Genomic DNA, 13,248 nt, shown 5'->3' on the forward strand with positions numbered 1-13,248 from the left:
GATAGGCAGGTGGGAAGAAGTGAAAGGACAGAGTGGGGAATAGAGGAAGTTGGGGGGGATTTATTTACTGGAAGGCAAAATCGATATTCATGCCACAAGGTTGAAGGCTACCCAGATAGAATTTTATTCATGTCCACCGAGTGGAACAAATGGAATTGATAAAATGTGAAAATGTTTTTAAATAGGTACAGTAATGCCATTTCCACTAGGGTAGTAGTTCAGTAGTTGAACTACATGGGATCTGGATGATAGAAACAAAGAGATGAGATTGCAAGATTACAATCCAGCTGGACAATGTGAATTCAAGTAGTGGCGCTGAGATCTACAGTATGTTCTTCAGCCCATACATGTCCATGCCAACTACTAAAAGAAGTAATTAAATATACAGTGAATTTACAAGAGCAGATTCAAAGCTTTTAAAAGATTAGCTTTATTTGTCACATGTACATCGAAGCATACAGGAATGCATTGCTCGGAGTCAAATACAATGTGCTGGGTGTCGCTACAGCTTTGGTGTCAACATAGCTTAGAAACCTTAAACCGTACTTCTTTGGAATGCGGGAGGAAATCAGAGCAGTTGAAGGGGTTAAGGGGAAAATGTACAGCTCCTTACAGACAGTGTCGGGAATTGAACCCCAATCAGTGATCTCTGAAGCTGAAATAGCGTTACGTTAACTGCTACACTCCCACACTGCTCCCACGCTTCAGTAACAGCCATTGAAGCTGCTGGATGGTCATAAAAAACCATTGGACCCTACGTCCTATAGAGGCAGTAATTCTACCATCTTTACATGAGCAACACACAGAAAATGCTGGAGGAACTCAGCAGGTCAGGCAGCATCTGTGGAGGGAAGTAAACAGCCAAAATTTGGGCTGAGAACATTCATCAGATCATGATTTGGTCTGTCTCTAGACACACTATCATCATTATGTGCCATGCCGTATGACGTGTGGGCAATTATGAATGTTCTTGGCAGATTTTTTCTACAGAAGTGGTTTACCAGTGCCTTCTTCTGGGCAGTGTCTTTACAAGACGGGTGACCCCAACCATTATCAATACTCTTCAGAGATTGTCTGCCTGGCGTCAATGGTCACATAACCAGCTTCTCAGACACACTGGAACAGGTGATTCTTAACCAGCTGCTCAAATCAGGGCAAGCAGGGATGGACAGTAAATGCTGGCTTTGCCAGTAATATTCAGATCCTCTGAGTAAATGCATTTAAGGAAGTTTGCAGCACTTCCAGTCTTTGTGTACTGTTCCTTTAACTAAGTGTGATGCAAACAGTTCTGCTTACTGTGCAGATACACTTATCTCATGAGTCTTACGGCACACAGGAAGATCATTCACCCTATCTTGTCTATGCCAGCATTTTGATAGAGCTAAGCAATTGCAGCTGAAGAGCCTGGCCAATTTTTCCTTTTTAAAATTACTAATATAAAGTTCAATGTTCAAAGTAAATCTATTATCAAAGTACATATATGTCACCATATACAACACTGCGATTCACTTTCACGCAAGCATAATCAATAAATCCAATAGCTGTATTAGAATCCATGAAACACCGCACCAACAAGGCAGACAGCCAGTGTGCAAAAGACAACTAACGGTACAAATAAAAAAAAGGGGAAAGTAATAATAATAATAATTGCTCATTCATTCTCTTAGTGCTGTGTTGTATGACGTAAATGAGCATTGTCTTTCTATGACCATGATTGTTTTGGACAAGTTTTTCTATGGACATGGTTTGACATTGCCTTCTTCTCAGGGGTCTCAGCGTCTCAGGGGCCAAGGTGCATACAGTCACAGCGCACTTACGTACAAAAGCACATACAGTCACTAAAGTAACATTAGCACAAAGAAACTGCATGTGCTGGAAATCTTCTGATGATTAACAAATATCCAGACATGTACTCGAATTGCCAAGGTGTAGAAGGCCACATACCTATATCAGGTATTAGAATTGGTTTATTATTATACCAATATATAATGAAAAGCTCACTGTTCATACAGATCAAATCATTACACAGTGCACTGAGATAGAACAAAGTAAAACACTAATAATAACTTCATTATAAAGGGACTTCTACATTCAGAATATGTTTTATTTCGTGGATGGGTTAAAAATCCATAAGCAATAAATCTGACTTCCAACACATAATAGGCTTTAAAATTGCTGTATTTTTGCTTTTAGAAGTACTGTGTTTGTGTTTTTAAAAGTGAGATTGATTTTAGAAGCCATTAGTTTGCAAATTCATAGAAAAACAGTGGGTCAGGACTTGTATTTATGCTTGAAGTAGCAATTGTGTTCAACCAGAGAAAAAAATTATCAGCAGGATATAATGGTTGGGTGTTATCTGGGAAGCTCTAAACACTTGCTATTCTGCAGAAAAGCAAACTTACTGAAGTCACTACTGTAATATGAGTCCTGGCTCAGCAAAATTTATAATTTTGCACAAACTACAACGTGTGGACAACAAACTATGGTCTCACTTTCATGGACGGTACAACTCGTGTTCTCAATATTATTTATTTACTTATTTACATTTAATTTTGTATTTGCACAGTTTGTCTGCTTTTGCACATTGGTTGCCTATCAGTCTTGGTTTCTGCGAAGATTTTCATTGACACTATTGTATTTCCTTTGTTCCACTGTGAATGCCCATAGGAAAATGAATCTCAGGGTAGTATATAGTGACATATACATACTATGATAAGTCAAGTCAAGTCAGGTCACTTTTATTGTCATTTCAACCATAACTGCTGGTACAGTACACAGTAAAAATGAGACAACGTTTTTCAGGACCATGGTGTTACATGACACAGTACAAAAACTAGACTGAACTACGTAAAAAAAAACAGAGAAAAAAACAACTACACTAGACTACAGACCTACCCAGGACTGCATAAAGTGCACAAAATAGTGCAGGCATTACAATAAATAATAAACAGGGCAATAGGGCAGTGAGATGTCAGTCCAGCCTCTGGTTATTGAGGAGTCTGATAGCTTGGGGGAAGAAACTTTTACATAGTCTGGTCGTGAGGGCCCGAATGCTTCGGTGCCTTTTCCCAGACAGCAGGAGGGAGAAGAGATTGTATGAGGGGTGCGTCGAATAATTTATGTAATTTTACTGTTGTAACTTGGGTAGTTCTTGAAATGTCTGATTCTTAAAAGTTTCATCGGCCTCCCAAATGGACTGGTTTTAAGGTGTCAGGAACACACCTTTGCCCCTTCTCCTGTTGGTAGAAATGGTTCTACCGGGCTTAGTAGCTAAGCTATATGTCAAGGCCAGGAGCTGGACTTGGTTGTCGGAGGCTATTTGAGACGCACGCCGTTGGGACCATTTAATAGGGTGGGAGCTTCTCCCCATTACCACCCCCAGCTATAACAACCTTAAGGAACCTCTTAAAATATACAGTATGTGAAATAAATGAATGTGTTCATTAATCCAGGTAAATAATTTATATTGTGGTCAAACAGCAAAAAAGGAATTAATTGCTTCGGGCTTTAGCAAGACATTAACAACTTGAATGGTTCTTCTTAGTTCAAAGCACGCTTCAAGGCATGTGCTGATTCACAAAACTTAAACGAGAACTATAAATTTGAGTTCTCTGGCCATGTCCATTGGCCAGTGTTTCTAGTAATTAATAAAGAACCTGAGAAATAGAGGCAAATCTAGGCCATTTGGCCCATCGTGTGTGCTTTACTTTTCAGTTAGGTCATGGCTGACCTAGTCAGCACCATTTTCCTTCTATACTCCTTGAATATACTCAGTGACCAAGCCTCTACAGTAATCGAGGTGGAGAATTTCAGAGGCTTACTCTTGTCTCAGGGAATAAGTTTCTCCTCATAGTCGTGTAGTCCTGAATGGCTAACCTCTTTGTCTATGATGGTAACCCATCAGGGCAAAGATTGGGAGCAACTCACAAGCTGTTGGCAGAATTCAGCAGGTCAGGCAGTGACTCTGGAGAGAAATGGATACCCGACATTTCCAGCCAGGTCCCTCCACAGCCCAGATGAAGGTTTGCAACCAAAAGCGGCATCTGCCGAGTTCCCTCCATAGACACTGTTGGGGAGGCAAAAGCCCATTGGCCTTTACTGCGCAAAAACATAACCACGTGAGTAAAGATGTCTTCGGAATTATAGAGGGTCCTCGTCAGGAAAATTGTGGACTCCCTAACGAAGGAGGGATGTGATCACATTCGAGAGAGTGCAGTAATGTTCACCTGATTGGCACAATTTTTACATAAATAAATAAATCATGCAAAAAAAAAAGAATAATGAGGTAGTGTTTATGGGCGCAGTGACTGTGCACACGTCTGATGGCTGAGCTGAAACAGCTGTTCCTGAAATTGTTGAACACGGGCTTTAAGTATTTGCCCTTTCCACCTGGGTAAAGTAGTGGATTTGATCACCCCAGTCTCAGATTCAGAGTTATTTGTCACACATGCATCGAAACATACAGTGTGAAATGTTTTGTTTGCGTTAACAACCAACACTACCTAAGGATGTGCTGGGGGCAGCCCGCAAGTGTTACCATACATTCTGGTGCCACCATAGCATACCCACAGCTTACTGTGTAAACAAAAACTACCTCTGACATCCCTCCTGTACTTCCTTCCAATCTACCTAACCTCTCAAATAATCAAAGATTCAAAGTACGATCATTATCAAAGCATGTATGCAGTATTCAAACTGAGATCTGTCTTCCCCATGGACTCATATTATGTCACGATGCTTGTTGTTTTGTGGTAGCAGTATAGAGCAAGATCTACTGTGACTGTACTGTATCTCTAAATGAAATACTATGATATTATCGTCATCATCAGTATGTTCCGTGTGGTATAACATGGGTGATCATGGTCCTTCCACCTCCACGATTGTTCTTGGCAAATTTTTCCACGTAAGTGGTTTGCCATTGCCTTCTTCTGGTTAGTGTCTTTACAAGATGGGTGACCCCAGCCATGATTAATACTCTTCAGAGATTGTCTGCCTGGTGTCAGTGGTCGCATAACCAGGACTTGTGATATGCACCAGCTGCTCGTACGAGCATCCACCACCTGCCCCCATGACCCTGATCGGGTGGGCTAAGCGGGTGCTACACCTTGCCCAAGGGTGACCTGCAGGCTAGCAGAGGGAAGGGGAGCATTACACCTCCCTTTAGTAGAGATGTATTTCCACCCTGCCACAATATTACTATATATAAAAAAATAATTTAACCGGTGTGTTCATGGACCAATCAGAAATCTGATGCAGAGATGGGCTGAACAGCCTAATTCTGCTCCTATATCTTATGGTCTGTGGCCTTACTGTATGTCACCCACAGGTAACCAGTAACAGTGTTGCAGAAGTCTAGCATCATACACGGTATCAAGTGTTGCCCCCAGCCGCTGGCTGTGGTTACAGACCCAGGGAGCGCTGGAGTGGAAATCCCTTTGGTTGTCATGGTCCCTGTTCTCTAGAGAAACCTGCCGTCTTCCTGAAGGCCACTGTGACACTTTGGGTAGAAAGAACAAAAATTCAGGGAACACACGCTTACACGCACACACGCACAGGAACGTGCACATGTACACACACCCACACACACCCGCACAATGCTAGTGGAACTCAGCAGATCAGGCAGAGGGGAATAGTCAACATTTCAGGCCAAGATCTCCCACCAACACCAAGAGTGAAGACGTAGAGAGCCGGCTTTGTGCAGAGTGGACGGTGATCTGGACACACCCACCAGCAATCTTGAAGGAGCCCACAAGAATAAGCTTTCAAGGGCCGCTGTCTTGCCACTGTTAACGCTGCCCATGGCCGACTCTGAGGAAGTAGTTGCTGCCCCAGTCTCACCAGCAGCTGCCCTAAAGAAGGTGGTGACTGGTGCTGCCCTGGATCGGTGCCAGGTGACGGGTTCTCTTCTCACTGAGGTGAACACCTCCCTTTCACTGTACCCCGCACGTTGAGGGTGGGGAATCACTCCTGGTGGAGTTCCAGTTTAATATTGCCTCTTTCCAAGAGGCTATCTCCCTCTCCCCCTCCTCTGCAGCCTGTCCAGCCCTATGCAATCCCCAGTCGCAATGTGTTTTAAATAGTGGGAGGCTGGTTTATCCTTGCATGGCCCAATTGGCCAAATCTACAAACACTTCAAAATATGACCGTGCTCCCCGTAACTGAAAACTCTGCGGAAAACCTCAGACAATTATACTTCCAGAGCAATGAGTCAACATCTGGAGGTGGTTTACAATTCCTTTAAATAACTTTGTATGGTGTTGTGGGTTAGAGAGGTGCTCCTCGCTGCTGTGTGTCATATAAGGTGGGCAGGAGTTGGAACGACAAGCTCCAAAGTGGAAGCGTTGGTGACACATCAATGCGCTACGGTTGCTGCAATCTCTATATACGAGCAACACGTGCACTTTGTGGGTGTACCGGCAGATCTGCCTGAGGACACGCATGTGCTCATCCACTTCAAATGAAATTTGTCGTAAGTTCCATCTTGGCTGCCTCTGGATTTTAACTTTTGCGTTGGTTTTGGTCGAAAGCTGCTTCATAAATCCTGCACGGTAATAATTTGTTAGGTTGAGCGAGCCTGGGCTTTTCTCTCTCGAGTAGTCTTCTCATGCCCCGTCTTAGGAGAGGCGAGCTGTTTAGCATGTTTACCCCAGGTATCTTTGAGAGCCAGCAGAAACTCAGTGGGCCAGGTGGCTTCCTTCTGTGTCACGTGAAGAAAATACAGAAGCCTCCGACGCAGCAGAAATTGGATGTGGCAGAAACAAGTGACCAAGGCATTGTTATCGTAATATCATTTCTCAGCATCATCAAATCAAACCTCCAGATCACTATGGATTACAAAGCTACCCTTTTCTTTTGGGCCTTCTCTTTAACTTTGCCTACATAAAGCTGCAATTCTATCAAATCCTGGTTAGACCACACTGGGGGGAGAAAAGCATTTCAGGATGTAGATTGTATACATTTCTCAGACATTAAATTGTACCTTTGAGTATTGTGTTCGGTTCTGGTCGCCTCATTATAGGAAGGATGTGGAAGCTTTGGAGAGGGTGCAGAGGAGATTTACCAGGATGTTGACTGGGATTAGAGAGCAAGTCTTATGCGGACGGATTGCGTGAGCCAGGGCATTCCTCTCTGGCGCAAAGGAGGATGAGGTGTACAAGATGATAAGAAGCAATGAGAGACTTTTTTCCCAGGGTGGAAATAGCTAATACAAAGGGGTATAATTTTAAAGTAATTGGAGGAAAGTATAAAGGACGTCAGAAGTAAGTTTTTTTTTACAGGGAGACTGGCGGGCGCTTGGAACACCCTGCCAAAGTTGGTGGTAGAACCGATTCATTAGGGACATTTAAGAAACTCTTAGGTAGGCATATGAATTCAAATTCAAATCAGGTTTAATATCACCAGCATATGTTGTGAAATTTGTTAACTCTTAGGTAGGTACATGGATGATAGAAAAATGGAGGGCTGTGTGGGAGGGAAGGGTTAGATAGATTGTAGAGTAGGTTAAGAGTGGGCACAACATCGTGGGCCGAATGGTCTGTAGGATGCTGTAATGTTCTATGTTCTCTTTCCAAGAGGCAGCCGACTGGCTGACCAAACAATCATTAAACGCGTCCCCTCCAGCCAAGAACAATTGCGGGCTCCACGGGCTATTTTTATTCCTCAGCGACGACTGACTGCAGCAGGAAGTGATTCCCAACCTCTGCATGACTAATGCATAGAACGCCCAAGCACAGCGTTACGCTGACCTCCACTGGCTCCTGAGAACGTTTTTGTTCACAGTCTGGAACTGCCAGAACATTACAATGACCAAATAGCTCTGCATGATTGCACTGAAGCTTTCTTATTGAGAAGAGTGCAGATCGTCAAAACGGCTCCCCAATTTCACATTATTGAATGCTTTAAAAATTCCACCCGAACTTGACGTGAGTTATAGGGGAAGTTTGAATAGGTTATGTCTGCGAATCCAACAGTCCGCTGGTGGTTGGAGGCCAAAGAAGGCAGCTTGTCCTGGGGACTGTGTATGTGCATGGGTGGGAGGGAGGGATGAATAGATTTGTTCTGCTATTGTTTTTGTTGTGTTCTGTGTTTTTCTGCCGAGCATTGGGGATATGCTATGCTGGCGCTGAAGTGTATAGTGACACTTGTCGGCAGCCCCCGTCCATGGCTGTTGGCTGTCAATGCAAACGACACAATTCACTACAAGTTTCGATGTACATATGATAAGTAAATCTGACTTTGTTCCCTAGAGCGTAGGAGAATGAGGGGAGATTTGATAGAGTTATCCAAAATTATGGGGACAGTATAGATAGGATAAATGCAAGCAGACTTTTTCCACTGAGGTTGGATGAGACTAGTACTAGAGGTCCGTTGGTTGAGGGTGAAAGTTGAAATATTTAGAACATAGAACAGTACAGCACAGTACAGGCCATTTGGCCCACAATGTTGTGCCGACCCTTAAACCCTACCTCCCATATATCTCCCCACCTTAAATTCCTCCATATACCTGTCTAGTAGTCTCTTAAATGTCACTAGTGTATCTGCCTCCACCACTGACTCAGGCAGTGCATTCCACACACCAACCACTCTCTGATTAAAAAATCTTCCTCTAATAGCCCCCTTGAACTTTCCACCCCTTACCTTAAAGCCATGTCCTCTTGTACTGAGCAGTGGTGCCCTGGGGAAGAGGCGCTTGCTGTCCACTCTATCTATTCCTCTTAATATCTTGTACACCTCTAAATCATGTCTCCTCTCATCCTCCTTCTCTCCAGAGAGTAAAGCCCTAGCTCCCTTAATCTCTGATCATAATGCACACTCGCTAAACCAGGTAAATCTGGTAAATCCTGGTAAATCTCCTCTGTGGCCTTTCCAATGCTTCCACATCTTTCCTATAGTGAGGCGACCAGAACTGGACGCAGTACTCCAAGTGCGGCCTAACCAGAGTTTTATAGAGATGAGGGAATATAGATTATAGATTTAAGGGAAACCTGAGGGAGAACTTCTTCACTTAGACGGCAGTGAGAACGTGGAACGAACTGCCAGTGAAAATGGTGGATGCAGGTTCAATTTCAACATATAAAAGAAGCTGGATAGGAGAGGTATGGAGGTGCAGGTCAATGGGACTAGGCAAAATAACAGTTTGGCTTGGACTGAAGGGCCTGTTTCTATGCTATAGTGCTCTACGTATTTTTCATCCACATCCATTTTTTTTAGACGTTTTGGGAGACTAAGTTAAATTAGCATCGGAGTGGGGTTCAAGATGGCTGAGTGTGTTTAATGAGTTACTTCAACAGAGTTCACGCAACACTCAGCCTGAACACAGTCGTTGCAGCCGTCTTGGCTTTACCTCACTGCTAAGCTGGGATGTGGCGTCATCTCAACAGGTATTGGAAATAAGTCTGACAAACGAGAAAATCTGCAGGTGCTGGAAATTCAAAGCCACACAAACAAAATGCTGGAGGAACTCAGCAGGCCAGGCAGCATCTGTGGAAAAGAGTAAACGGTGGACTCTTCAGGCCGACATCCTTCATCTGGATTACTGATCCTGATGCAGTCCTGATGAAGGGTCTCGGCTTGAAACATTGAGTGCTTACTCTTTTTTTTGTTGAATAAAGTACTTCTGTATCCACTAATATTTTTTGCTTACATCGCAACAACTGTGTACATTTTAGCCTCTGAGCTTTGGGTGAAGAAAGATTTTTAATACGCCCTTGTGCCTATGATGATAAACTAATCGATCTTTCCTTCTTTTCTTGTGTAGACAGGTTCAGAAGGGAGCACAGTGGATGGCCCCAGAACAGGCCAAATGGAAGAGGGGTCAACCAACCATGTTGGAGAAAGCAGGTTAAGGTTAGACATGGCGCCGAGCTTGGTGAATGGAGTGCGTGGGCAAGAAAGACAAACTATTGCAGTGGATTCGGTTGAGTGGATGGAAGAACAGACACTCCCTCAACACACCAATGGCAGCGTCAACTGGGAAACAGCTGGAGTTCGGAACCATGTCAAGGAAGACTTGGCAACCAGTGGGGTTAATGTGGCACTGGGCGATGACAGGAAGTTAGTGGCATTCCCCGAACCACCATTGAGTTTACCTTTATATAATACACCAGCACAAAGCCCTCAGCCTTTGCAAAAGATTAATTTGACTGAGAAATGTAACCCAGAGGTTAACAACAGCCTTGAAAGAATGCAGTTGATCTCGCCGATGAATGACGATTGCTCTCCCGATGACGATTTGAGCACTTTGACTTCTGCGTGGGGCCTTGCAAAAAAACACGGGAAGAAGCCGCCAAATTGCAGTTGCAATAGCTCAGACTGCCTGGATAGCCTGGAGTGGCTTGAGAGAAAAATCAAAGCTGTGATCAATGTGGAGCAGAACAGGACTCCGGAACTCTCCGACAAAGTCAGTGACACGCCCGTGGAGAATGGTGCTTTACAGAATCACCTGCTCGGTTTAGAGAACGCACTCATTTTCGACTCCCCCGACGTCGCCCAGTACTCTCAGAATGCTTTGACCATCGCGAAAGAGAAGAACATTAGCCTGCAGACGGCAATCGCCATCGAAGCCTTGACGCAGCTGTCGTCCACACTGCCGCAGCCATTTTTGGAAGCCTCCCCGCAGATTAACAGTACCTCGCAAATCGGTGACGCCTCATCAAGCTCCGTCGAAGAGAATAAAGTGACGCTGCCCGTCCTGCCCAATGCCGCGAAGGAACTGCGTGAAGACCGTCGCCCCGAGCAACAGATCCCGTCCCAGAATCCCGCTGTCCAGCAGCCGCCCCCAGGTCATCAGGTGTTCCCAGATTACGCGCCGCACGAGCAAGCTCTGTGGGATCACCTCAAGAAGCCAGCCCTGAGTGAAGGGCACTATGTCCCAGCCATGAAGATGTTACAAGTCCCATTTAACAGCTTCTCGAACTCAGCGCCTACCATGAAACACGCCAAGGAAGCGCCCGCCCACGGGGGCGAGGGGGTCGGTGTTGAGCTCTGCAACGCCAGTCAGCCGATTACCCCTCTGAACGATCCAATGAGCGAGTTAAAGCAGCTGCTGGACAGCAGCAATGGCAGCAAGTACGCCGCGCCGCCGTTTAAAATGCCCGGCGTTATCGGTCACGAAGACGCCGGGGCAAAGATGCAGCAGGACTTGCCGATGCCGTTCCCCAACCTGCCAGCTGGGTTCTACAGGATGTCCCCCGAGCAGCAGTCCCTTCAGTCCGTGCAGCAGTTGCATCAGAGGAGCAAGCATCAGAAGGCGCAGGCCGCGCTGCAGCAGCACCTCCACCACAAGCGCAACCTTTTCCAGGAGCAGGAGCAGATGCAGAACCACCTGCAGGGGCAGCCGAAGTGGTGGTCGCAGCACCAGCCGCACCTCAAGCGGCAGAAGCAGAAGAAGGCCGCCCAGGAGAAGAGGCGGCTGCAGGCGGCTCAGAAGCCGCGCAAGGAAGCGCCGCCGGGCGTCCAGCCGCAGCTCTCCCTGCATCAGTTTCAGCAGATGCAGCAAGCCAAGCTAAAACAAGGTTTGCAGAGCCAGGCGTTACCTCAACAGAAGCCGGTGCCGGAGGGATATCAGCAAGTGGGAACGACCCTCAGTAACTATGGATCTGCGGAAAATCCACAACAACAGCTCCTTAAGGAATGCCCGATGCAGGCAGGACTTCTCCCGGCATCCGAAGCTCCCCACCGGAAACAGGCAGATAATATCATTTCTCAAGACCCTCCCTCCTTTGAGGCGTCTACTCCCCAGAAAATGGGTAGCCTCCTGCCGGATCACTTCCCGTGTAACCAGCACGTTGGAAAATATCCTCAATTTTCTTCAGTGAAGAGCAGCCCCACTAAACAGACAGAGAACAAGGAAACTCACGCAAATTCCGACTCTGTGCCTCTCCAGCTCCAACCAGGCGAGATGCCCATGCATAGCCCTCATTCCTTTGAGGACAAAATAGAGGAAATCTTGAAGCAGTTTGAGGACGAGTTCGAGTCCAACTCCGCATCTCAGAAAACCCAGCTTCCTGCCCAGAACAACCCAACATCTCAGGTCGAAACCAATGGAAACCGAACATCCTCTGCGGGACCTCATCCTTCACCTCTCAACCACTCGCAGGACTATGAACAAAGGAGTCTTAAGCCGCTTTCTCAAAATACTTCTCAGGAGCAGTCCGGGTGCAAAACACCTGATATGGTCAACAAGGTGCAGGAAAATACATCACCTTTTAATAATTCCTTTAGGAGCGGATCCTCAAAACACGTGAAAGTTGAATCCTCTGGTGCTATTACTGTGCTGTCAGCTGTTTACTCTGGAGAAAACATGGAAGCTCAGTCAGAAGAAGGTACCCCCACAAAGAGCACACCTCTAAATCCTTCCCTCAGAGGCTTTTTGGATTCCCCTTTAAAGTATTTGGATACGCCGACCAAAAGTTTGCTGGACACCCCTTCAAAAAAAGCCCAGTCAGAGTTTCCAACGTGCGATTGTGTCGGTGAGTTTTAAATCTTGTTTCGTTTGACATTGGTTACAGAATAGCTCCATGTGCAGTGGTGGCCGGCCCATGCTGACAAGTTTTAAAACGCAGTCACTCTGACGGGAGGTGTGTTTCAGATGTGTCACTCTCCTGGGCGTTCTTGTCACTGAGCCACTTTCTCCGTCCATAGTCCTGATAACTGGTCACAGTTCCAGTCCGTTTTATGCAGTACTGTGCAACTGTCTTAGCCACATATATATGGCTAGGATGCCCAAGACTTTTACACAGCACTGAATTTGTCATTCTGGAGCAGAGAGCGAGTTTGTAAATCTGGTAGGAGCAAAGACGGTGAAGGTAGAGTGCCGTGGGATGGATGTGAGACATGTGACAGGGAGGGAGTGCCGGGGCAGTGGTGGGGGGGGGGTGGTGACAAACCCAGCCCCGAGACACCAGACAAGGTCATTTGATTCCAAACAATTGGTCTATTGATCATTACAGAATATCTCTCTGGTGCTTCCCACTCCCTCCCCCTTTTCCCAACCATGATTCCCCTCTCCCTGTCCCCTTCCCACTCTCAGTCCACAACAGAGACCCATATCAGGATTAGGTTTATCATCACTCACATATGTGAGATGTGTACCCAGCTAAATGTGAAGTGCTGCACCTTGGAAAGGTAAATCAAGGAGACAGTACACTGTTCAGGGTAAGACCCATAACAGTGTTGCTGAGCAGAGAGAACTTGGCATCCAAGTTCATAGCTCCATGAAAGTAAATAGACACGTCCATAATTTTGGTT

The 13,248-nt window shown here is 45.7% G+C and overlaps 1 protein-coding gene across 7 annotated transcripts in view; it reads left to right on the forward strand.

Annotated features, from left to right (window-relative positions):
* tet3 (tet methylcytosine dioxygenase 3) overlaps nt 1-13,248 on the forward strand; it is a 329,399-nt gene that overhangs the window by 229,249 nt on the left and 86,902 nt on the right. For all 7 annotated transcript variants that reach the window (XM_073059934.1, XM_073059969.1, XM_073059956.1 and 4 more), the window contains one exon: nt 9,758-12,470. In XM_073059934.1, the coding sequence (XP_072916035.1) occupies nt 9,758-12,470 (2,713 nt within the window). The remainder of the gene's footprint in view (nt 1-9,757; nt 12,471-13,248) is intronic.

This window comes from Hemitrygon akajei, chromosome 1, assembly GCF_048418815.1.
Source record: "Hemitrygon akajei chromosome 1, sHemAka1.3, whole genome shotgun sequence".
In the NCBI taxonomy this organism is placed as follows: domain Eukaryota; kingdom Metazoa; phylum Chordata; class Chondrichthyes; order Myliobatiformes; family Dasyatidae; genus Hemitrygon; species Hemitrygon akajei.